Source organism: Geotrypetes seraphini, chromosome 12 (genome assembly GCF_902459505.1).
Source record: "Geotrypetes seraphini chromosome 12, aGeoSer1.1, whole genome shotgun sequence".
Classification (NCBI taxonomy): domain Eukaryota; kingdom Metazoa; phylum Chordata; class Amphibia; order Gymnophiona; family Dermophiidae; genus Geotrypetes; species Geotrypetes seraphini.
The window spans coordinates 106,871,032-106,897,513 of record NC_047095.1 but is presented as its reverse complement, the minus strand read 5'-3'; the positions used below and the strand labels follow the sequence as shown (position 1 = coordinate 106,897,513).

Sequence of the window (26,482 nt, the reverse complement as noted above, 5' to 3'; positions counted from 1 at the left end):
CTGTTCTCCAAGTCATCCACCTTGGCACGCAACACCGCCAACGCTGAAGTGTGGGCGGACTGCTCCTGGGCCAGCTGCTGGACGCGATCCTCCGCAGCACTCACCCTCTGCTGAGTCTCCTTGACCTCCGACGTGAGGGAGGCAAATCGCTGGTCCAGCGTGCCCAGTTTATCAAGGATGCGCTGTAGTTTGTCCCCCAGAGAGCTCTCGAGGGCAGCTTGGACCTCTGTCATAACTGCGGACACCCATGATGAGTGCGGAGCCTCCGGCGATGGGGGCGCCACGGGATCCTCCGCCTTGGCGTCTGGTAGCTTACTCCACTCCCGATCCTTCTGGACCACCTTAGTTGCCATGGCGATCCCACTCTAGGCACCCCAAGCTCACCGTGCCACCAGGAAGCTCCCCAGCACAGGGAGAAGATTGATCCCAGAATCCGGCCCGCAGAAGAAGAGCCGCTCCACGCTCCGGGGTCAGAGTCTCAGCCAGCTGCCTTCCACTGCACCACGTGGCCCCCGGGAGGCCCAAGATCGAAACCGCAGGGCAGCTAGTAGGACGGCCGCAGAGCCGTGCCGCGCCCCCAGTAAACTCCCCAACGCAGGGAGATGACCGCTCCCTAATGTAGACCTGCAGGGGGAGAGCCGCGCCGCGTCCCTGCAGAGCAAACTCACGGCCGCACGCTACACACGGCGCCACGTGGCCACCGGCCGTCCCAGTAAAGAAAGGCAGAGCCGCGGAGGAAACTTCTTTGGAGTTGCTCCGCTTCTCCAGCAACCTCCCCAGTGCCGCCGCCAACCCGAACCAGGAGGAAAAATGCAGGTTAGTTGCCGCGCCGTGGTCAGGTGTAGCGGAGCTGTAGCAGCTCGCTGTCTACAGCTCCATGTTTCCGCCAGAAGTGGGCTAGCATTTTATTATTTAAGATTGTTTCTATTTTTCCATTATGAGATCAAAAGAATAAAGCATAATTGCTTGCAACAGTTGCGCTAATGGGAGATCGTTATAGTTACCAAATACTGGCTTCCTAATAACGAGCTCACCTCAGGATCTCATGACCTTCTATTATATACTTTTGGCTCAATGACATCATTAGTCTCTTAACCAATAACAATTAACAAAGGAGGTGTTTAAAAGTTAGACAAAGAAATTCCTCTATGGTTAAAAGTTAGACAAAGTTTTAGAAAATTAATTTTGATTTCTGAATAAACATTATAACATTATAACATATTCAAGAGAATCTACAATTATTAACAGGGTGCTGAAAATTGGTCAGCTTGCTTGTCAGCTAAGTTTCATCCACACACAGTGCTGAAAAGTTGTCAGCCTGAAGGAGGAGTGGCTGGTCTCCCCCTGAGCTGACAGTCTCACACACAGTGTCTGATTCTAATTTTTTCCTGATGTTGCTTTAGGATTTCTTTAGGTTGCAAAGATATATAATATGTCTTTCAAAACCTATTCTTTTGTTCAATACATAACCATACATTCACTCCAGCACTTGCTTGGGCCCAAGCATTCCATACATTCATAATTTTCATTCATAACTATATTTAATTCCTGTTATATCTTAGTTTGGGACACGTTATCTTCCTAACATGTGGTATTGATTAACACCACGATGCTGAGAGCCTGAACAAAGACTTGGAAAACAAAATGGATTCCAAAAACATAGCAGATATAGCAAAACGAAGAACCAAAATGAAGTCCATGTGTCTTTTATGATTTCCTCCATGATCTAGCCTAATAGCAAAGTACATAAATAGATATTATTATGCTTTCCCTTATATTAATCTGTAGTGTGTTTTTCTGGCCTTAGCTACATTTATATTTAGATTTTTATTCACCTTTTTTGTCGTACGCTTCTATTGGGCGTGGCCTTAACTAACACATATGCTTGTATCTAACTAGAATTACCCAGAATCATATGAAAAACAGGCGCTTTGTAGAAAAACTCCACAAAATATACTGCACTATCATGTTCTGCTATCCATTCCATTACCGGCCCATAAACATCAGCCCCTACTGGCCACGAGCCACTACTCCTCAATTAGGGATTTCTATTCTGCCATTACCTCGCGGTTCAAGGTGGATTACAAAAATAGTTATGGAAGTTGGAATACAGAAGATGTCTAGTCATTTTCAAGGAGAGTAAAGAGTAGAGTAGGTTGTTTCAGGGGTTAGGTAGTTAGTGGCGGGAAGGAAGAGGACTTGTGGTGTTAGGTCTTTCTCAAGGGATTTCTTAAACAGTATAGTCTTTATTTTTTTCTGAATGTTTTGTAGTCTGGTATCGTTATCAATAAATTGGAGATTTCGTTGTCGAGTTTTGCTGCTTGAGTGGCCAGGAGGCCATCATATCTTTTTTTTTCCCCTTTTAACTTCTTTGATAGGAGGGTGTGTGAATGGGGTGTGAGTTTTCCTGTGTCTGGTTGAGGTGGTTTGGATGAGGCGGTTGTTCAGGTAGGGTGGGCTGTCTCCGTTTATAGCTTTGAATAGTAAACAATAGAACTTGAATAGTATTCTTGCTAGAACTGGAAGCCAATGTGATTTGAGGTAGGTCTCTGTAATGTGGCCGTGTTTCCTCAGTGAGTAGATGAGTCTCAGTAAAGTGTTTTGAATTGTTTGTAGTTATTTTGTTATTGTTGCAGGGCAGGGGAGATAAAGGATGTTGCAATAGTCTAGTAGGCCTAGTATTAGGGATTGTACTATGAGCTGGAATTGTGCAATCTCAAAGAGTTTTCTAAGTTGTCAGGTTTCTCATGACTGCGAATGATTTCTGTATAGTTTTATATAATTTGTTAACACTTTCCTCCCTTATATAATTTCGTTTTAGTAACAATCCACAAATCACACAACAAAAGTGCACCTAGTAATAGGCAGCATTTTAAACACTGCAGTGAGCAATAGAACATAAATATACCCATTGTAAAACTAAAGAAACAAGATAATTTTAACCAATTCTGAGCTCTTTGGGGAGGATGGGATATAAAATCAAATAAATTAGTACAGATCAATCCTGTACAGTCAATGCTAAAGGAAACAATCTTTTTTATACACATAGAACACAGATATATCCCCACCCAGTATGGAATAAGATATCACAAACTATAATTAGAAATATGTAGACAAAAGTTAAACTGAACCACCAAGAAGACAAAATCTGCATATAGTGCAACACCACAGAAACAATGACTCATGTTCCCTAATATTGTGCAAAATATAAATATAAAGATAGCGAATGTAAATTTGAAAAATAAAAAAATACCATTTTATGGGACTAATACATTTTCCAAAATATATTAAAATTTGTTGCAATAAAAAGATTTAATTCAATTCAGCATGGCTTTTTACTTACTGCAATACTCGTAAAATAAAATATATAAATTAATTAAATAAATATGTGTACCTCCTCTCCAAACGAGTGCTATGGTGTCCTTATTTCCTGCATTCAAAGCCACTTGGGAGATAAGATTGGTACCATCATATCACTCTTTCAGTCCATTTTAACTGTTTTTACATATATTCCTTAAGCATGTTGATTGTATGCCCAGAAAAATTGAACAAATTACTTAACCTTTTTTGAAGCAGCTTGGTGGGAATCTGATATTTGTGCTCAATTGCTCATTGTGTCTTTACACCAATATTTTGCAAAAATTCCAAAGAACCATATTAAACAAGCCATTGGGACATAGGAGGAGCCAACATTTTCAGTAGACTGGCCACACAGACATCCCAGCAGATCAGTGAGGCACTAGGAGTCACTGCTTTGAAATTCATATAACACATCTCATCATAACCCACCTAAAACCTACTGGACTCAACTACATACCACAATAATAGCCCTTAGGCCTGCAGATGTCTTCAATATTTAAATACACTAGGATTTGGGTAGATTTTGAAAGGCTCACATTATCCACTATAAGTGTGGTAGTTAGAGTAGGATATAGACTTGGTTCCCTATCTCTATAGTCCACTATACCATCCACTAGGATACTCCAGGAACCTGCTTGCTGCTCTACTAGGACTGGCCAAAACATTTGAAGTTATCTTATAGGCAGCTATGTACTCATAATTGGGGGTGGGAGCAGTGGTAAAGCAAGGGAAGGAGATATCTGGGATGGTGGCACCCTCCTCTCTTTTCCCTCATGCCACCCCCTCCTCCCCTGTACATCATTAAATCGCCACCAGCATGAGCAGATTCTACAGACAATGCTGTTCATGCCAGTATTGTTTTTCACTCTGATGTCACTTCCTGGACCTGCAACCCAGAAGTGATTTCAGACGGGGACCAGGGTAGGGCGAGCAGCAGACCTGCGAAATTGCTCGCACTGGTGAAGATTTAATGAGTAGTTCTTGCTCCTAAGTTTCTCCTTTACCACACAAGGTGACAAGGGAAAGACTCAGGAGTAACTTGAGGAAATACTTCTTCACAGAGTGTTGAATTCACGGAAAGGCCTCCCAGTAGAGGTTGTGGAAATGGAAACTTTATCTTAATTCAAGAAAGCTAGAAACAAGTACATACCATCTCTAAGGGAGAGGAAGACAAAACAGATGGGCAGAATAGATTGGTTCAATGGCCTTTAACTGACTTCATTTTTCAAGGTTTCTATATTCCTGTCCTAAATACCTTCATAGAAATGCCTACTTTTAATAGTAAAATATACTTTTGTATAATTTAGGTGTTCTGGAAATAAATGATATTTACATTAGAACGATCCTTCTGAAAACAAACCTCTTAAGGGGTAATTTGTGATATCTGAAGGTGGGAATTGGACGGAAAGGAATATTGCAATTTAAAAATCAATGCCCATTATCAATTTTTACTCAATCCTCAGACACCTCCACAATCCAGATGCTCCCAGAGCTGTTCTCCTGGCTACAGGAAATTGGCCAGAGAAGGAAAACCCCTCTGCTGCTATGACTGTATTCCCTGTCCAGATGGTGAAATCTCCAATCAGACTGGTGAGTGATTGGTAACACATGAGATGCTCATGCTGGCAGGTTATTCAATGTGGTGCCTGCTCTTTAAAATTTATAAAAATATGATAACATTTTTACCGAAAAACAATTAGTAGACCACCATTTAATCCAGTTTGCCACCTCCAACTGTTGCCCAAGAGCATATTAACAGCTTAGTGGTCTGATGCTCCTGGCCAAGAAAATAATAAAATATACCACACTAACCTTTAAACTTAGGTGCAGAGACATCTAATCTGGTAGAGTAAATAATGAATAGTGAAGAAAAAAACCCTCATATAACAGGGACCCCATATAGTAAGCAGCATGTAACAAATGGGGACCATAAAAAAAAAATCTCAGGTCAGGAAAAAACTCATTATATCATTCATAATTCACCTTCAAGGCCAGATAATATCTGCACATGCAATCAGGAAATACCAGTTCTATGAGTGAAAAAATATTTCCTTGTATTGAAAAATTCTACTCCACTCAGGTTTTTGTAGATTTCAATCATATCTCCCTCAGCCAATTCATTGGCTATCCAGCCCCTTCACTGTAACATATTAATATTATATTGTAACATTATATTGTAATACTAGTCATTAAGCCCGTTACATTAACGGGTGCTAGAATATGTCTATCTGTCTTTCTTTTCTTCTGTGTCTCTCCCTGCCCCTGTCTCTTTCTTCCTTTCTTTGTCTCTCTCCCTCCCACTGTCTGTCTTTCTTTCTGTCTGTCTCTCTTCCTGGCCCCCTTTGCCTGTCTGTGTTTCTTTCTTTCTGTCTCTCTCCCTGCCTGCTGTCTTTCTGTGTGTCTGTTTTTCATTCTCGTGCGCTGCCTGCCTATATTTCTGTCTCTCTCCATGGCCCCCTTTTGTCTCCCCCCAAGATTGCTCCCTGGCCCCCTTTCCCTTTCCCCCCTCCCCCACTTCCCTGTGCAACAACAGCAGCATTCCCCCTTCTCTGTGTAGCAGCAACAGCATTCCCCCCCTTTCCCTGTACAGCAGCATTCACCCACACTTCCCTGTACAGCAGCAGCATTCCCCCTTTCCCTGTATAGCAGCAGCATTCTCCCCTTCCCTATGCACCCACCCCTTGCCTGCTCCCCCTGTTCCCTTCCTTTTCCCTCCCCTGTCCAGCAGCATTCGTTTCCTGCTCCCCCTGTGCATATGCCCCACAGAAATTTACTTGCCTCACAGAAAAGCGCTGCACCACGCTGTTGCTGGCCTCGGTGTCTTCTCTACACTGTGGCCAACCCTAGCGGAAACAGAAAGTTGTGAGAGGGTGGGCCACAGTGGAGAGGAGATGGTGAGGCCAATGGCAGCACAGAGCAGCGCTTTTCATTTAAACACTGTGAGCATGCGAGATGGAGGAGGAGGAAAAATAGATGCCGGCAGGGGGGTTTGGAGGTCAGGGCATGTGCGGCAAGCCGCCGCTGATGCCTGAAGATTTTAAAAGGGCGCTTGTCGTTGGGAAGATGGGGCGCGTGCGGCAAGCCGCCACTCACGCCTGAAGATTTTAAAAGGGCGCTTGGCGTTGGGAATTTGGGGCGCATGTGGCAAGCCGCCGCTCATGCCTGAAGATTTTAAAAGTGATTCCAAGGTTGGCTTGGCGTGGGAGTTTAGGGGCAGAGCAAAGGGCGGATGGTTTGGCGTGGACCCCGTGCAGCAGGAGCTGAAAGCAGCACTGAGGGCTTGTGAGAGGAGCCGCCGCTGCTGACGGACAAGGTAGGTGCTGGGAAGAAGGCTGGGGACTCGCGCATGCGCACTCCTGCGGCCACAGACCAACTGATCACAGAATACGCAGATAGGAGTGTGCATGCGTGGCTAACGTTTTATTATATATGATTAATTATATTGTAATATTATATTGTAACATATTATATTGTAACATATTAATATTATATTTCTTACTAATCTGTACTCTATAATTACTGACTGCTCAGTGACATCTTCCCTATTTGTACACTGTAATTCGCTAATTGTACATCTCTCCACTGTGAACTGCCTAGAAGTCGCAAGATTATGGCCGTATAGAAAAAATAAACTTATTATTATTATTATATCTTTTCTAAGCTGAAGAGCCCTAACCTTTTCAGTCTTTCCTGATACAAGAGGCATTACATCCCCTTTTTCATCTTGGTTGTTCTTCTTTGAACCTTTTCTAGTGCTGCTATATCTTTCTTGAAATAAGGAGACCAGAATTGAATGCAATACTCCAGGTTAGGATGCACCATGGAGTGATACAGAGGAATTATAATATTCATAGTCTTGTTAATCATCCCTTTGTTAATAATTCCTAGCATCTTGTTTGTTTTTTAGGCAGAAGGTTTTGTCGTATTTTCTACAATGACACCTAGATCTTTTCCTTGGTGCTAACCTCCAAGATGGACCCTAGCATCTGGTAACTGTGATTAGGGTTATTCTTCCCAATGTGCATCTACCATTTAGATGCCTAGTCTTCCAATTTCCTAAGGTCTGACTGTAATTTTTCACAAACTGCATGCATTTTAACAACTTTGAACAGTTTAGTGTCATCTGCAAATTTAATCACTTCACTCATCATTCCAATTTCCAGATCATTTACAAATAAGTTAAATAGCACTGGTCCCAGTACAGTTCCTTGTGGCACTCTACTGCTTACTCTTCTCCACTGAGAAAAATGACCATTTATCTCTACCTTCTGTTTTCTATCTGATAACCAATTCCTAATCCACAACTGAATATTGCCAGCTATCCCATGACTCTTTAATTTTCTCATTAGCCTCCCATGAGGAGCACAACACTCTAGGATTTCCAAACATCTGATGGACTTTTAACATTGGGCCACTCTCCTTGCACCCCACCTTGCTATGCCTCTTTCTATTAATTAAGGAGTTCCTTTAATCTTTCTTTTGAGTTTATGATTTATATTTTATTGCATTATAAATCACTATGACAACCATTCAGATATAGCAGTATATCTAATCTTTTTAAAAAACAAAAATTTATAAAATACAGCCCAAAAAGGAGCCTGCTTGTTCTTCACATATATGTGATTTATTATAAAATCACCTTGTTAATGTGTAATAAAGCTTTACAAAAAATGAAGTTCATCCCATAGCTTAGGTGAGAGAAAAATATATTTTAAATTTAAAAGAACAATATTTAGTCAATCTACAAACTTAGGCCTCCATTTACAAAATTGCAATAGCAGTTTCTAGTGCAGGGAGTTACACTGAATGGATCATGTTGCTCCCGATGCTCAATGAGTTTCTATGATCATCAAGAACAGCGCGGGCCATTCACCATGGCTCCTCACCCTAGAAACTGCTATTGCAGTTTCGTAAAAGAGGAGGTTAATGCAGATTGATATGCAGTAACTAGGGCTACAGCTATATCTGTATTTCTGTGGCAGGTCCTATTACTACCATTATTCTTTAATATTTATAAAGCACTGAAAGCATAAACAGTGCTGTACATTTGACATATATAATAGATAGTCGTTGCTCCAAAGAGCTTACAATCTAGTTTGGATAAACAAACAGGACAAATAAGGGTAGGAGATTTCTATGCAGAGAGAATAATAGGAAGGACATAGGTATTTTTACAGAGTAAGAGGAGTTAAAAGCAGCCTTAAAAAAATGGGCTTTTACCTTGGATTTGAATACTGCAAGAGACAGAGCCTGACCTAATGACTCATACAGTTTGTTCAATGCATACAGTTCAGCAAGATAGAAGGGATGAAGTCTAGAGTTGGCGGTGGAGAAGAGTATGGTTAGGAGGGACTTTCCAGATGAATGGTGTACACAGGGAGGAGAATAGGGGAGATAAGTGGGGGAGAGATATTGAGAGGCTGTGGTGTGAGTTCATTTGTAACTCAGTAAGACGAGTTTGAATTGTATTCAGAAATGGATGGGGAACCAATGAAGTCCCAGCCTTTGGAAAAATTACTTGGATATTTGTAGATAAGTAATGGGTTCCTACAGCATAAGATATTCCTAAAAACACTTTTATAGTATTTATGACAGCTTTTTTTCTAAGTGGATAGAAGAGTTTTTATGGTATATAGTAGTACATATAACAGAATATGTACAATGTTTTTCTTTTCTGATTATGTTGGTTAAGATGTTATTTATGTAATTGTTTGTTTTATATACTTTAAAATGTGTATACTGTATTCTGAAACACACCTAGGTTTAGGCAGGCTATACATTTTTTTAAATAAATAAATACTAAGAGAATATCCTTTCTTCTCAGATATGGACAACTGTATGAGATGCCCAGAGGACCAATGGCCCAATGAAAAAAGAGATGTCTGCATCCCAAAAATTATAAGCTTTCTATCCCATAAAGAACCTTTAGGAATAGTTTTGATGCTTCTCAGTCTTTTCTTTTTTCTTATCACTACTGTCATTCTGGGAATCTTCATTAAGTACCGAGACACTCCCATTGTGAGATCCAACAACAGGAATCTAAGCTATATTCTTTTAGTCTCTCTCATCCTTTGTTTTCTCTGCTCATTGATATTCATAGGCCACCCTGAGGAAGTAACCTGCTTTCTCCAACAGACTGCCTTTGGAATAACTTTCTCCATCTCTCTCTCCTCTATCCTGGCAAAAACAATCACTGTGGTCATGGCTTTCCAGAGCACCAAACCTGGAAGCAAGCTCCGGAAATGGATGGGTTCCAGGGTCTCATACTCTGTTGTTCTTTCCTTCCCTCTTCTTCAAGTCCTCCTGTGCCTTGTCTGGTTGGTTACTGCTCCTCCATTCCCACATCTTAACATGCAAGTAGAAGATGGAACAATTCAAATTGAATGTAATGAAGGGTCTGCAATTGCATTTTACTGTGTTCTGGGTTACCTGGGATTTTTGGCTGGTATCAGTTTCATTGTAGCTTTTCTAGCAAGAAATCTACCTGGTAGCTTCAATGAGGCCAAGCATATCACCTTCAGCATGCTGGTGTTCTGCAGTGTCTGGGTGTCTTTCATCCCAACATATCTGAGCACCAGGGGAAAATATATGGTAGCAGTGGAGATATTTGCTATCTTGGCCTCTAGTTCTGGAATACTGGGGTGTATTTTTGTCCCCAAGTGCTATATTATTCTGTTGAAGCCTCACAGAAACAACAGGAAGTATATCACAAAAAAATAATTGTACTTAAACTTCCTTGAATGTTAAAGGAAAGCTAAAATAATTAAAGAACGTTGTAGGTACCACAATTGCATTGAAACTCATACACAGTTAGCCCAATGTTTGAGGTTAGCTGTATGTTCATTGGACTCAAGGAGCTAAACAAGGGTAAGATAGGGAATTATCTTAATTTTACTTTTGCTTTAAATTTATGGTGCCATAATTTACATGCATAAATGGCTAATTTTATTGTACATGGTTTCATTGCAAGAGAGGCAAATGCAACACTACGCCCCTTTTATAAAAGTGTGGAAGATGTTTATAGCACTGGTCAGTATGCTAAATGCTCTGTGCTATGACGATAATAGGAACTCTTTGACCAGTGGAGCAGCACGGAGCATTCAGCATGTTGACCAGTGCTAAAAACCTCTTCCACGCTTTTGTAAAAGAGGTAAATTCTTACAACTATGGTGGACTCTTCACTTCTTTGTTCATCTCGTGGTCCTCATTGCTTCCTTTTGATCCTTTGTGGGGACTGGTTCTCTTTTGTTTCCAGACAAAAGTTATATATGTAAATACAGTGGTACCTCGGTTTACGAGTGCACCGGTTTGCGAGTGTTTTGCAAGACGAGCAAAACATTCGCAAAATCTGCGCCTCGGAAACCGAGCGCGCTTCGATCTGCAAGCGCCCCCACTGCGAACCGGCACTCTCCCCCCCGCGATCCGGCACCCCCCTCCGCCGCCATCGGGCCCCCGCCGCCATCGGGCACCCCCCACTGCCATCGGACACCCTCCCGCCGCGACCTGAGGTCCCCCCAACCCACCCGAACCCTCTTCTTACTTTTCTGTAGTCTCCGCAGCGGCAACGGCACTAGCATGTCCTGTGCGTGGTGCCAGTGCCTGAAGATATGCTTCCTGTGCTGGGCCTTGGGAGTTCACGTTCGATGTGAGAGTTCACGTTCGATGTGAACTCTCAGGCCTGCACAGGAAGCATATCTTCAGGCACCGGCACCACGCACAGGACATGCTGATGCCGGTGCCGCTGCGGAGGCTATAGAAAAGTAAGAAGAGGGTTTGGGTGGGTTGGGGGGGACCTCAGGTCGTGGCGGGGGGGTGCCCGATGGCGGCGGGGGGTTGCAGATCGTGGGGGAGAGGATGCCGGTTCGAGGGTGGCCTTCGGGGGGAGCAATGCCAGTTCTCGGGGGGGGGGGAGCATCGCTGCTGGCCTCGGGGGGGGGGAACCTATCAATGTGAGTTTCCATTATTTCCTATGGGAAACTCACTTTGATAAACGAGCATTTTGGATTACGAGCATGCTCCTGGAACGGATTATGCTCGTAATCCAAGGTACCACTGTACCTCAATGCATCAAAGTAACAATATTAGAAAGGATACTAATTAAACCTGTAGGAACACAGCATGCACAGTCATCAGAGAGAAGCATTCTGGGAATGATATGGTAGGCCTTAAGAAATATGTATACAATTCCAATGAAAATATATTCCTACATTAGAAATCAAATGTGTCAGCCTTTACAGCAGCTCCTAGGCATGTGCATGTGTTAGCTAATTACATATGTATACCTGGGGTGAACAGGAGTGATTAAAGGGGCAAACTCTCTGGAGTTTGAAAACATCTTTAAAATCTAAAAATTAGAAACTTCTACTATGGCTCCTCAGCTTGCTGCCCTTCAATATCCAGTTTTGTAAAATTCATCATTTAGAAATGTAAGTTCTGGCATGTGCACATCTAAGTTGAAAAAATAAAATCATCACTTATCTGTGTAAGTGTGAGCCCTTACATGATGAAAAGCCTTGAGTGTGGCTGTTCCTTTTCTAAATGTGCTTCTTTCTAAAATGGCTGCTCCCACTGAACATACTGCAAAGCATACTGTACATTCATTCCCTGCATTATTATCCATCTTTTCAAAAACATTCTGCTTTCAGCAATGACACACCAACCCTGCATTAACTAGATACCAACAATTTGAATAGGTAAGTTCAGAGGGGAAGGGAGTCCACAGGAGGGCATGGTCCTTTTGGAGGGATATATTTGTTAGGATATTTGAGAAGGGACTGTGTTTGGCGTGGCATTGATACAAGGATTTTATTCATGGGTGCTTCATGGAGAAGGGGAAAAGAATCTTTTAATAACGGGCCCTTTTAAGAAGCAGAAGATGAGTGTTCTTAAGCATTATTTTGTAAATATTTTGCACTCTATGGGGGTAATAATAATTAAAAAAAAACATCTATAAAGTTTCCTAAGTGGCTACTTGGACGATCAAAATGCCTGATCGTCCAAGTACCCATAACCAAAGCTGGTTTTTAGATGTATCTAAAACCAACTTAGGCCTTTCCCCTGCCTCTAAATGCATAGAAAAGAGGTGTGTTTAGAGGAGGGGAAAGAGCGGGCAGTGGGCGGGAGGTGGGCCGACCTACACCTAGGTGTACAACACCTATAACTAAAACAGTTAAAGGTTGCCTAGTCGGCACTTAGACCTTTTTCACTTAGACAAAATAAATCTAGGTCTAAGTGCCGAAAAAGGGGCAGCTGAGCTGATGGCCGCTGGCGCCATCAGTTCAGCGGCCTGGCAACCTAACCATCGCGGCAGGAGATATGCCTCATCTCCCCTACTGCGATGCCATCACTCCTGTACCTGAACTGCCGCGACCCGCGGGCTTGGGCTCCCTCTTGTCCTGATCGTGTCGGGGGGGGGGAGGTTGATGGTTTGACATGGCAGGAGGGCTTGGGCACCCTCCTACCTGGATCGTTGTGGGGGGCATTCTGTAACCGGTGTTGTTTTTGACAGACACCGGTTATAGAATCCAGCTTTTAGGCGAAGGACTGGCTCCTCCTTCGCCTAAAAGCCCTTCTGTTGGACATTTGTGGCTTAGGCGTTTTTTTGTTTCATTATGGCTAAAAAGTGTAGACGTGATGTGGGGGTACTTTTAGACGTAATGGAGATTGGGCATTTAGGCAGAGGAAGGCCATAATCAAAACATGGACGTTTGTTTTGGTTATGGACATTTTCCCTGCTTCTGGGTTGAACGTTTAGGGACTTAGGCCAAAAGGGGACTTAGACGCTTTTTTTAATTTTGCCCCTCCACGTATTTTACAGATAGATATACAAATAGAATGTCTGGATGAAGGTTGGGTGGGAATATGAAAAGTTATTGAATATCATAAATTAATGAGTGTAGGAGTGCTCTAGTGGTTATAAGGTTGCAAGTTTTGTTTCCCTCCTATGGAGGGCCTTAGGCACATGGGCCAATCAGGCCCTAGGCCCCTCTCCGGTACATCCCACAATGCACCGGGAAGGGCCAGGCCCACCATTCTGAGGATGGTGGGCCTACTGGATGGATGGGCAAGGAACCCGTCTGTCCAGTCAACTTTAAGGTTAGTTGGAAGGTGTCTGTGGTAAGGGATATCTGGAGTAGTGGGGGGGGCATTTGGGGTTCAGTGGAGCATTTAGGGGTTTGAGGGGGTTCATGGGGTGTGCTTTTGACAGGAAGGTTTGGGATCTACAAGACTACACGACGGCCTACTAGCCACTCAAGCCGCAAGACTGGACAACCAAATCTCCAACCTTCTGATGACCACCCCAGACTATAGGACATTCAGAAAGGAAATAAAGACCACACTTTTCAAGAAATTCCTGAAGCAGCAATAACATCACGACCTCTTAGTAACACTAAAACTGACGCTCGATCTACCCATTACTGCACTAATAATAACCAAAGAACCTCCACTTTGACCACCTATCAACTCTACTACAAACCACCTCACCCTCAACAACCCGCTAAATGTCTATAAGATCTACAACCTACCTCTCTAGCTAATCATTGTAACTCTGTTTTTAAATTAACCTTTTGTAATCCGCCTTGAACCGCAAGGTAATGGCGGAATAGAAATCCCTAATGTAATGTAATGTAATGTAATCCCTTCTGCTGGTATTCATGTTTGTTGGGGTTGGGTACTCCTTCGGCAAGAGGGCCCGCTGAAGGAGACCACTCAAAAAAAAAAATTCAAACGTGATGGGCCTCCACCCAGAATCAATCAGCAACACTAGGGCCCCCCTCAATCAGCAACACTGGGCCCCCATTGACAGAAACAGGGCCAGAGACTGCTCTCTCTTTCTCCTGCTGCTGTCAAAGCCTGCAAACAAATTTAACACATACCATGGGACTCTAACAGTGCGTGTGACACTGCCAGTTTACCTCCTCATCCATCAATGAAATGGGAAGTTACGTCATGAGAGGGATGAAGGAGGAAGGAAGCCATCAGCGGCATGCACAATGCTAGAGCCCCATGGTAGGAGAGAGAAAGAGCAGTAAATGAGTCAAAGTTGGCAGGCCTGGTGAGCGGAAGATGCTAGATGGAAAGGAAGTTGGGAAGAGCAAGAAATATGTTGGAGCAGGGGATGAGAGGGAGGGAGAGAGAGAAGGGGAAATGTTAGACAAGGTTGGAAGGGGGGTTAGATCATAGGGTAACAGGGAGAAAGAACAGCAGGAAAGAGAGCAGAAGCAATCTTGGATCCTGAGGGTGAGGGAGAGAGAGAAGGGTAAATGTTGGACAAGGTCGGGAGGTGGGCTGAATGATAGGGTGACAGGGGGAGAGAACAGTAGGAAAGAGAACGGAATAATCTTGGACCCTGAGGGGAGGGAAGAGAGAGGTGGTGAGATGAATGATTATGGGGGAGGGACAGGAGGGAAGAGAGATGGGATAGGAAGATAGTGAAAGAAAAGAGACAGGGAGATGTCAGGCCATAAGAGTTGTAGAGGAGATGCTGGGCTATAAGAATTGAGGGAGGGGATATGTTGGAAATTGTGAAATCGTGGGAAACACCAAGGGATGGGGTGGCAAGGAGATGAATGAGAGGAAGATAGCCTCTAGCCCCTCACCTTCTCACTACTGCTGCTGCTGCTGTTTTCCCACATGTGCTGACGCTGACAACACAAGTTCTCCCCACTTCCATCATCTGCCTCCTCTAGTTTTGATGCTTCTCAGTCTTTTCTTTTTTTCTCATCACTGCTGTCATTCTGGGAATCCTCATTAAGTATTGAGACACTCCCATTGTCTCCCATTGAGATCCAACAATAGGAATCTAAGCTACATTCTGATAGCTTCCCTCATACCTTCGCTGTCCCTGCTCATTGATATTCATAGGCCATCCTGAGGAGGTGACCTGCTTTCGCCAACAGATTTCCTTTGGGATAACTTTCTCCATCTCTCCTCTGTCCTGGCTAAAACAACCACTGTGGTCATGGTTTTCTAGTCTACTAAGCCTGGAAGCAAGCTCTGGAAATGGATGGGTTCCAGAGTTTCATACTTTATAGTCCTTTCCTGTTCTCTTCTTCAAGTCTTCATATGTCTGGTCGGATACTGCTCCTCCATTCCCACATCATAATATTCAATCAGAAATTGGAACAATATTAATTGAATGTAATGAAGGGTCAGCAATTTCGATTTATTGTGTTCTGGGTTACCTGGGTTACGCCACACAAACCAAAAACCCTCTCCATCTAAGCCCAAACAAGAATAGAACATGGAGGGACCCGGCTACCCTAATCAGGATTATTAGGAAGAAGAAATCTAGGAACATCTATAGGGATAGTAGTTCTTTGTCTAATAGATGTTGGCATTGTCATTTAGAAGCAGGAACTTTAGATCATTTATTGTTTCATTGCCCATTTATTATGAATTTTTGTAAATCAATTTGAGACCAAATTAATAATTTATTAGATAACCCAGTGGCATTATCCTATGATACTGTGATATTTGGTATGGAAATGAGAGCAAAAAGTCAGATTTCTGTGAATAACAACAAATTACTACTTATACTGACTGGTATTGCCATTCAGCAAATCACATTTAATTGGAAGGATTGGAGGAGATTAAATTACAACTTCTGGTGGAACTCTTTAAAATGGAAAGGTTTATTGCATTACAGCGGGGTTATTTTAAGAAGTTTCAGGATGTGTGGAAACCATTAATGTAATTAATGTAATTAATTGTAAAGATTAATTTAAAAATGTTTCCCTTATATTTATCAATTTAAGGTGCAGGGAGGGGGGATTTTATTATTACATGTTTTATATGATAATGGAATATATGGGAAAAAGGGTTGGGATAGGGGAGGGGATAAGAATTTATGAAATGTGTCAATGATTGTTTGTAAGTGATGTATTTATTGTTTATGTGAATGAATATATTTTAACATTTAATGTAATCTTGAAAATGAATAAAGAATATTTTTTTTAAAAAAGACTATCATACATTTATTGTATCAGTGAATTTATATCATATGATATTATTGTGACCCCTGAGGCAGGCTCCTCTTGAACTAAATTATGGACCTGTCAGATGCTGTAATAAACTTATTTTAGTGGTGGATATTCTTATTGTGTGAATCTGTTCTCTTTTTGTTTTTTTTTTTGTTCATCGTTGTAAATGAGTGTTGTCAGTTTGAAAGTGGCCCCCACAATATTAGGTGGTAGGGGTTAAGTGAAATGCGCACTGACAGACGCCAGGTCCCAGGTTCAGTTCCTTCACAGAAGTTTCATTAGGGATAGAATCAAATAAGAAGCACAGCCAGGGGTGATTATATAAAGAATATATTATAGAAATAGTCTTACAGAAAAGTAATATTTATAAGTATTACAATTAAGCAGAGAGCATTACACTTAAGCAGAGAGCAAGCAGTCTCACTGCCTTACAGAGGTCAGAGGCAAAGAGGGACATAGAAGCTTACAGTTCTAGGAAGCTTCGTGTTCCATAGATAAAGGGAAGGATAGACAGAGAGAGGGGGAGCCAGAGTGCCAAGCCAAGAGCCAAGAGATATCTAGATAGAAAGAGAGAGAGAGGGCCAAGACCCCTCTCCTGATAGCTCCATAGAAAAAGAGAGAGATAACTTGATAGAGCAGAGAGCAGGCTTTTATACCTTGGAATCTTATTCTGAATAGAGAAAATATTGTATCTCCCAGTATCTTTCTGTTTAGAACTTGCAAACTGAGACAATGGTCAATTTAATTGACAAAGGAGGGTGAGAAACCTGCAAGCATGGTGATGGGATTAAGTCTCTGGCTTGATCTGTGCACCATTGTCCTAAGCACCCTCTTAATCAGACATTAACACCTTTTAGCTAGCCATGATTCAATCAGGGCTACTTAAAACAGTTTCCCTGCACTAAGGGTCTATCTGCCTTCCCATGCCAGAGTCAGATTGATATAATCTCCCAGAGGCCTCTAGGCTGACATCTCCCATAATTTTTTTATTTTTATTTTTATTCTTTGAAATGAGGGCAAGCTTGTGGTACCCTCGCTTACCTCCAACCAGTGGCGTACCTAGGGGGGGGCGGGGGGGGGGGGCCGGCCGCCCCGGGTACCAGCCCTAAGGGGGTGTTCCCGGCCTTGCCGTTCAGTCCCCCGCTACCCCCGAAGGACCGCTCGCCCCACTGACCTTCCTGCACCACCTGTGAAGCAGCCCGCAGCAAGATCGCGAAGTCAGCGTCAGCATCCCTGCGCTGCTTCCTGCGCCGTGATCCCGCCCCTCCTCTGACATCAGAGGAGGGGCGGGACCGTGGCGCAGGAAGCAGCGCAGAGATCGCTGACGCTGACTTCGCGATCCTGCTGCGGCTGCTTCATAGGTGGTGCGGGGAGGCCAGGGGGGCGAGCGGTCCTTCGGGGTGGGTCGGGGCATCAGGCCTTCAGGGTGGAGCGGGCGGGCAGGCAAGCAGGCTTTCAAGGGGGAGGGGGTGACAGGCAGGCAGGCAGGCCTTCAAGGGGGGCAGGCAGGCCTTCAGGGGGGTGCAGGCCTTCGGGGGGGGTGTAGGCCTTTGGGGGGGTGCAGACCTTCAAGGGGGTGCAGGCCTTCAAGGGGGGAACAGGCCTTCAAGGGGGGAAAGGCAGGCAGGCCTTCAAGGGGGGGACAGGCCTACAAGGGGGGGACAGGCCTACAAGGGGGGGGACAGGCCTTCAAGGGGGGGACAGGCCTTCTGGGGGGTGCAGACCTTCAAGGGAGTGCAGGCCTTCGGGGGGGGGTGCAGTCCTTCAAGGGGGTGCAGGCCTTCAAGGGGGGGAAAGGCAGGCAGGCAAGCCTTCAAGGGGGGGACAGGCCTACAAGGGGGGGAGAAGCTACAAGGGGGTGGTACAAGCCTTCAAGTGGGGGACAGGCCTTCGGGGGGGTTGCAGACCTTCAAGGGAGTGCAGGCCTTCGAGGGGGGTGGTGCAGGCCTTCAAGGGGGTGCAGGCCTTCAAGGGGGGACAGGCCTTCAAGGGGGGAAAGGCAGGCAGGCAGGCCTTCAAGGGGTGACAGGCCTACAAGGGGGGGGGAGAAGCTACAAGGGGGTGGGACAGGCCTTCAAGTGGGGGACAGGCCTTCGGGGGGGTGCAGGCCTTCGGGGGGTGCAGACCTTCAAGGGGGGGACAGGCAGGCAGGCCTTCAAGGGGGGGACAGGCCTACAAGGGGAAGGGACAGGCCTTCAAGGGGGGTGCAGGCCTTCAAGGTGGGACAGGCAGACCTTTAAGGGGGGACAGGCCTTTGGGGGGGGACCATGATTTAGAAGTACACGGAGGGAAGGGGGTGTTCAAAGAGACATGCATATGCCAAACTTTGGGGGGGGGAAGAAATAATGGGTCTGAAAATAGAGGAGAGGGAGAGAGATGATGGACCATGGGATTTAGGGAGGAAAGGAACAGAAAGGGAGAGAAATTGGACACAAGGGATGGTGTGGAGGAGGGATAGAGATACTGGATAGGAGGGTAATTAGGAAAAGAAACGGAGAGATGGTGGACTCTGGGATGGTGGGGAAGGAGGGAGAGATGCCGGATGAAAGGGTATTTAAGAAAAGGTGGATCTGTGGAGGGAGATGAAAAAAAAGGAAAGATACCAGACTTCCTGGGAAGGGAAGGGAAATGGAAAGGGAGGACAGAGTTGGCAGATGGATGGTTAGCATGCAGAAAGAAGGAGACCCTGGCAAGCAAGTTATCAGAAGAAAACCAGAGCCTTGGACCAACAAGATTTGAAATATAACCAGACAACAAAAGGTAGAAAAATTAATTTTATTTTCTGTTTTGTGATTATAACATGTCAGATTTGAAATGTGTATCCTGCCAGAGCTGGTGTTGGACTGCAAACGTGAGCTAGGATTTAACAGAAAGAGGAAAAGTCCTTTTTGTTTCTTTATTTTATTTACACCACAGCGCCAGTGTGGTTAGGAGAAGCCAAAGGGGGTGAAAAAGCTATAAAACCCACCAGGTGTTTTGAAAAAAATCACCCAACTGGGCAGGAAAATCAAATTGAAAAACCAATTCAATAGGGCTGAATCGAATCAAAATTTTTTTTTCCTGTATCTGGCAGCATTAGTTTGCGCTACTGTCTTAGACTTTAGGACCTGGGATTGGGGAGAGATGGCATCCTCAGTACTTTATAATGCAAGTGAAACGAGGATTTGGTCAGACTTTTGAAGGGTCTGCAGAAAAAAAATATTGTATAGGCCGGGGACATGAGACAGCAGGAAATGGGAACTTTTCTTCCTTCTATTTTTGTGAATGGAAAGGCTGAGGATGTCAGAGAGGTCAGTTAAAATATGTGCTTTATAAGAAAATATAATAATGTGTTTTATAAAGTTTATAGCATAGCTGGCCTACCCAGTGAGGTGTTCCTAGTGGTGATGGTGGCAGCGTGTCAATGTGTTGAGAGGAAGAGGTGGTCTGGGAAATTCTGCTGAGCAAACTCCGGGCCCATTTCCACCCCCCAGTTAGTCCACTCCACTCAACTGATTCACACACTGAGTGGGTCTTTGGGTGTTGTTTTGGGATCTCTTCCAGTGGTTTATCTCCTTCTGGTCCAAGGAAGGAAACTTTGTTATCCTTAGCATTGACCTACAGAATATGTTTGTAACAGCGCTGCTTGTGTGGCATTAGGCTATGTAGTGATCGAAAGAAAAAAACAGACCTTTGCACATTTTTGCACTATATGGTGGGTGTATGAGGAGATTCACATTTCCTGCACAGCTAAGTCCATGTGAAGTTACCTTGTGCTGTATTTGACATCTAGCAAGGTCTCTGTTTGAAAGGAAAGATCTAAACTTAAAAATGAAGTGGCCAGAAGTTATGGTAAAAGCAGATAGTGTAGCTGGTTTTAAGAAAGATTTGGACAAATTCCTGGAGGAAAAGTCCATAATCTGTTATTAAGACATGGGGGAAGTGTCTGCTTGCCCTGGATCGGTAGCATGGAATGTTGCTACTCTTTGGGTTTTGACCAGGTATTAGTGTCCTGGATTGGCTACCATGAGAATGGGCTACTGGGCATGATGGACCATTGGTCTGACCCAGTTAGGCTATTCTTATGTTATGTTCTCATCTGTAGGGGCCTTTGTTTTCACTTCTTATTTTAATGTATTTTTTTTCTGGGAACTTATCAGTGTTTTTTATAATGGGAACAAAAATGGAAGAGAATTAATGTGTGTGGAATGGGGGGTAACTAATTTCTTCAGCTAAATAATTCAATCCACTTCAAACAGACATAGGAGAACTTGTGCACCATTCACACCCTCCAACCAAAAACGTCAAAAGAAAAAAACTGTTCGACAACCTCCTAGCCATTCGAGCTGCAATACTCGACCCCCAACCCTACAACCAATTGACATCGACCACAGACTGCAAAACCTTCAAAAAGAAATAAAAACCCTTCTATTCAAAAAACACATAAAACCGAACTAACACAATCAGAACTGTCCCAAGCATCACCTGCAACTACTCCATATGTACTTCTAATGTCATGACAATTTAGACATAATTTATGTTATGTTATGTTTGGAATAATGGTTACATATATGAGGTTCAATAAAAGAAAATTTTCACTGCCTGTTTCTATTCTGACCATTTATTCCATTTCATGGTTATTGCAAAAAAAAAAAAAAAAAAAATTTTTTTACATGGGGGGGGGGGGGTGTCAAAAAATGATGGGCCCCGGGTGCCACATACCCTAGGTACGCCACTGCCTCCAACAGTACGTCCCCTGTCTTGCAGAATCTCCAAGCTATGAAGATAGGTTGTAAACAGTTCCCATTACGAGTTCAAACCTCTGTCTTAGGTCGTATAGGCCATAATCTGGGCATGGATCCCAGTATGCTTATATCTTACCCATCGTTGAGTGAATGAACGGTGCATAATGGATGAAGCTTTTTAAGGAGGTTCAGGTATAAAGGTACCAAGATGTCATAAGAGAGAGTATCTAAGTATGGGATATGGGATAATATTATATCTGACCCTGGTAATGGTAATGCAATAGGCCATGCCAAATTAAAACCAAATTAGAACCAAATTATCAAGTGTCAGAAAATATACTGGAAATACATGTATAACTGCCTTAAAAGTTAGAGGGAAGCTTGTATGATAAGCGTTGTAAAGAAATGTACATGTGTTTCACTTTACAGCAAAGAAAAATCATAATAATACATAACAAAATTTGTACAATAATTAAGAACATAAGAACATAAGCAATGCCTCTGCCGGGTCAGACCCGAGGTCCATCGCGCCCAGCAGTCCGCTCACGCGGCGGCCCAACAGGTCCAGGACCTGTGCAGCAATCCTCTATCTATACCCCTCTATCCCCTTTTTCAACAGAAAATTGTCCAATCCTTTCTTAAACCCCATTACCGTACTCTGCCCTATTACGTCCTCTGGAAGCGCATTCCAGGTATCCACCACCCGCTGAGTAAAGAAAAACTTCCTAGCATTTGTTTTGAATCTATCCCCTTCCAATTTTTCCGAATGCCCTCTTGTTCTTTTATGTTTTGAAAATTTGAAGAATCTATCTCTCTCTACTTTCTCTATGCCCTTCATGATCTCGTAGGTTTCTATCATGTCTCCTCTGAGTCTCCGCTTTTCCAAGGAGAAGAGCTCTAGCCTCTCCAGTCTTTCAGTGTATGAAAGGTTTTCCATGCCCTTAATCATTCGTGTCGCTCTTCTCTGGACCCTCTCAAGTATTGCCATATCCTTCTTGAGGTACGGTGACCAATACTGAACACAGTACTCCAGGTGCGGGCGCACCATTGCCCGATACAACGGCAGGATGACTTCTTTTGTTCTGGTCATAATACCATTTTTAATAATACCCAACATTCTGTTTGCCTTCTTCGCGGCTGCTGCGCATTGCGCCGTTGACTTCATTGTTGTATCCACCAATACACCCAAATCTCTTTCAAGGTTACTTCCCTCTAATACTAATCCCCCCATTTGGTAGCTGAACATCAGGTTTTTTCTCCCTATATGCATGACCTTGCATTTCCCTACATTGAATTTCATCTGCCATTTATTCGCCCACTCCTCCAGTTTGTTTAGGTCCCTTTGTAGGTCCTCACACTCTTCCGTAGTTCTAACCCTTCTACAGAGTTTAGTGTCGTCCGCAAATTTTATAACTTCACATTTCGTCCCCGTTTCCAGGTCATTTATAAATATATTGAACAGCAGCGGTCCAAGTACAGACCCCTGCGGAACTCCGCTCGTGACTTTCCTCCAGCCCGAGTAGTGACCCTTTACTCCAACCCTCTGTCTCCTGCCTGCCAACCAGTGTTTAATCCATCTGTATACGTCCCCTTCCACCCCGTGGTTCCATAGCTTCCTAAGCAGCCGCTCATGGGGTACTTTGTCAAAGGCCTTTTGGAAGTCAAGGTAAATGATGTCTACAGGTTCCCCTTTGTCCAACTGGCGGTTTACCCCCTCAAAGAAGTGCAGTAAGTTTGTTTGGCACGATCTTCCCTTGCAGAAGCCATGTTGGCTCGCTTTCATCAGCCCATTTTTTTCGATGTGCTCACAGATGCTATCCTTTATCAGTGCTTCTACCATCTTGCCTGGAACCGATGTCAAACTTACCGGCCTATAGTTTCCCGGGTCTCCTCTTGACCCCTTTTTAAAGATAGGTGTAACATTTGCTATCTTCCAGTCCTCCGGAATCTCTCCAGTTTTCAGGGATAGGTTGCAAACTATTTGGAGTATTTCCGCTATCTCATTTCTTAGTTCTTTTAGTACCCTAGGGTGGATTCCGTCCGGGCCTGGTGATTTGTCACTTTTCAATCTATCTATCTGTTGGAGGACATCCTCATGGCTCACCTCTATTGCTGACAGTTTTTCTTCTTGGTCACCATGGAAGATCACGTCGGGTTCCGGTACACTGGATGTGTCCTCGCTTGTGAAGACTGACGAGAAGAATTTGTTTAACCTGTCGGCTACCTCTTTTTGCTCCTTTATCACTCCCTTTTCGTCTCCATCATCCAACGGTCCTACTTCCTCCCTCGCTGGTTTCTTCCCCTTAACATATCTGAAGAATGATTTGAAGTTTTTTGCCTCCCTGGCCAGTTTCTCTTCGTATTCTCTTTTCGCTCTCCTAACCACTTGATGACATTCTCTTTGGTGTTTCCTGTGTTCATTCCAGTTTTCCCCAGTTTGGTCCTTTTTCCATTTCCGGAATGATTTGATAATGATAGGGTGAATTAAAACATTAAATACGTGGTTTGCAGTGGGCGAATACCCAAAGAAAAGTTCCCAAACTGAGACATGAGCGTCTTGTATTAAATTTTGTACAATCTGTCCATTTTAAAAAGTGATAGTATGAATCACTTCTTTGGAAGTTTTCTTAAGTTGTTCAATGTAATTATGGAGTTCAGTAAAGTTCAGCAGCTTGTGGAATGTCTTATTCCCCATTCCAAGAGGTAGTGGATGTACAGCATAAGAAATAAAGTCTGGAATGTCCATAGAATAGGTTAAATAGGAGGAATTGAACAGCAAAGCGTTCTTAGGAAGGTGGCTATATCCGATGAACAGGAAACATTGTGTACAGCATGTGTGGAAAAGTCTTTGCAGTCAGGGTGCATGAAGATGAATTAGTCCAGCAGGAACCGGCAGTCTCTTTAAACTGATGAGGTTCACACTTGAAATGAAAGGATGTTTGCACAGGATCTGATGTTTGCACAGGATCAGTCAAGTCACTGGAAACTGGTGGTGTTCGCCCTTGAGATGAAATGATGTCTGTGCATACAGGGAGGGATTTGAAAAGAGTCCCGATATCATTCAGCAGCTGTACTCCAGTGTGATCCAAATAAGAGATAGAAAATGGAAGAGAAAACATGTTGCCTGTACTGAATGTAGAGAGAGAGAAACCAGGTTGCCTGTACTGAATGCATAGAGAGAGAGAGAGAGAGAGAGAGAGAGAGAGACTAGTTGCCTGTACTGAATGTGGCAACATGTAACAATATTAGTTATGGCAAAAGACAGACAATAATCAGGTACTTAAGGTTCTTAATCAGACATTCCAAAAAGATATGTTTTTGTGTGCTGCATATAACTTATGGCAATTCAGAGAAACCATAATTCTGTACTGAATGTATATATAAAAAAAATTATGTCAGAAATGTGTACTGAATCTAATGAGGAGCATAGAATAAACATGGTATAGATATAGAATAAAACCTTTTCTTAAAAATATAACCCCTAACTAAGCTACATTTAGCATATGCAAATTATAGGGAAAAAAGAACATTGCGCAATTGGGCTAGTTAAAAAAAAATTGGGGAAAAGAGCTCTAGAAATGGCCAATGTTATGTATCCTGAGGTACCCCCTAAACTAAAACAAATAGACAAAAGACAGACCACATAGCACAGACAACATAAAACACAAATTTTGAGGCATCGGCATTATTCTTCCATCTGTCAAGTGTTCAGGGCTGAATTTAACTCTGCAAATAAACACATTGTTATAGAAAAACACAGCAAAGATGAACACCTGAGTAGTACAAATAATGCATATCATAACCATCTCATATTCAGAAAAGGCATAAAGCTAATATCTTCTTTGGAACATCTTTATCTCTGCAGTGATAAAGAGGAACCTTGGAAAACACTAGAAATATCTTTGTGCCAAAATTGGTCTGGGATGGCTATATCCGAACTGCTGCTAGGAAAAAGAAAAAAACATTTTAAATTAGCAGCAACCTCAAGGTCACTTAGAGCAAACTTTGTCCATGTTCCATTCAGGCCGACCTGGACCACATGTCTGCCACCTGGGTCCCACTGCACTCGGAGGAGTGGGCACTGCGGTGCAGAAGTCAGGTGCAGGCTAGGTTTGTCTTCTTTTGTCTGCACTGTTGTGTCCTGGCATTCAGAGGCAAGGGGCAAATTCCGAAAATCATTAGTCATGTCTAGGACAGAGAAAAATGCACATTTAGGGTTAAATGTCACAGTCATTTCAGAGTGAGAGGCTGCCACTGGTACTACGGGCTTTGAAGTCTTAGTTAGGGCCTGAGAATGTATAGTGAGCCTAACAGAGCCCTCTGAATTATCAAATGACCCAGTTGGAGAGCCACATGCTAAAGAGATAGGTCCACTCAGACCTCTCTCCTCCATCTTAGGCACCAGTTCTGTTGCTGGAGGAAGTACTGGTTGCTGTGTTTGTGGTGCAGGATCTTTGCCCTCAAACAAAATTTCTGTGTACCTTTTCCCACAATCTTGTGCCCAAATTGAAAGATCTGCAGCCTCTGAGTGAGTTACATGACGATCATGCTTCTGCATTAGCATGCTACACTGTGTGGCTAACTGCACAGGAATAACCTCATGAACCAAAGGTTTAGAAGCATTTAGAATTCCTGTACTTAATGCAAGACCAGCCACCTCAACTATTTCTTTGCCTGTATTCTCACTCGTGCTGGCAGTAGTTTCTACAATATCTTTCATTTGTTCTTTTTGTGGGATAGACACACACTTTGAAACTTTGTCATTTAGACCCTGAATCTCACAAATTTCCATATTTTTCTGATCTCCAGTAGGAGGCGCTCTAACTGTAAAACTGATTCTGGCCCCTGTATCCATCAAAGTTAATTTATCCTGACCCTCTATGGTAGTATTAACATTGGGGCTGTCGGAAGTGTCCAAAATCAAAGGTGCAACATACCTCAAGCTGAATTCTGAGTCTGACTTCTTTCCCTTATCCTGTGTCTCCAAAAGTGAGTCCACAGGTAAGTGAAAGGAGTCTGGCTGGGCTGTGAAGGCCTGAGTCACCTTGGCATTCGGATACAGAGAGTCAGGACATCCCTATGGACTAGCACTGTTTTTCCTGGCTGTCAAATCACTTTTTACTCTGTCCAATTCTATCTGCATTGTGTGATGATCCTGTTCCCATTTCCTTTTCTCTTTCTCTAATGCTTCTGTCTGTGCTCTGAGCTCATGGAAAGGAATGTAAGTGGAGGAATTTCTGTAACTACCTTTGCCATGCCCTCTATTTCCTGTGTGTGGTGTGTTCTTGTATTGGGGTGCTCCCTCAGCACGCCACCTTCTAGCTTCTGAAACTGAAATAATTTGAACTGGCTGGGTCTTCCACACAGACCCAATCCTGAGCAGTAAAGTGTCAAAAGGCGTAGTTTTAGGGTCCT

The 26,482-nt window shown here is 43.5% G+C and overlaps 1 protein-coding gene across 1 annotated transcript; it reads left to right on the top strand.

The window, feature by feature from the left end:
- Positions 1 to 810: 810 nt before the first annotated feature.
- LOC117346252 (vomeronasal type-2 receptor 26-like) lies at positions 811 to 10,080 on the top strand. Its single transcript, XM_033915653.1, has 3 exons — positions 811 to 816; positions 4,824 to 4,950; positions 9,185 to 10,080. The coding sequence occupies exons 1-3, from the start codon at positions 811 to 813 to the stop codon at positions 10,078 to 10,080; spliced, it is 1,029 nt and encodes a 342-aa protein (XP_033771544.1).
- Positions 10,081 to 26,482: the final 16,402 nt, after the last annotated feature.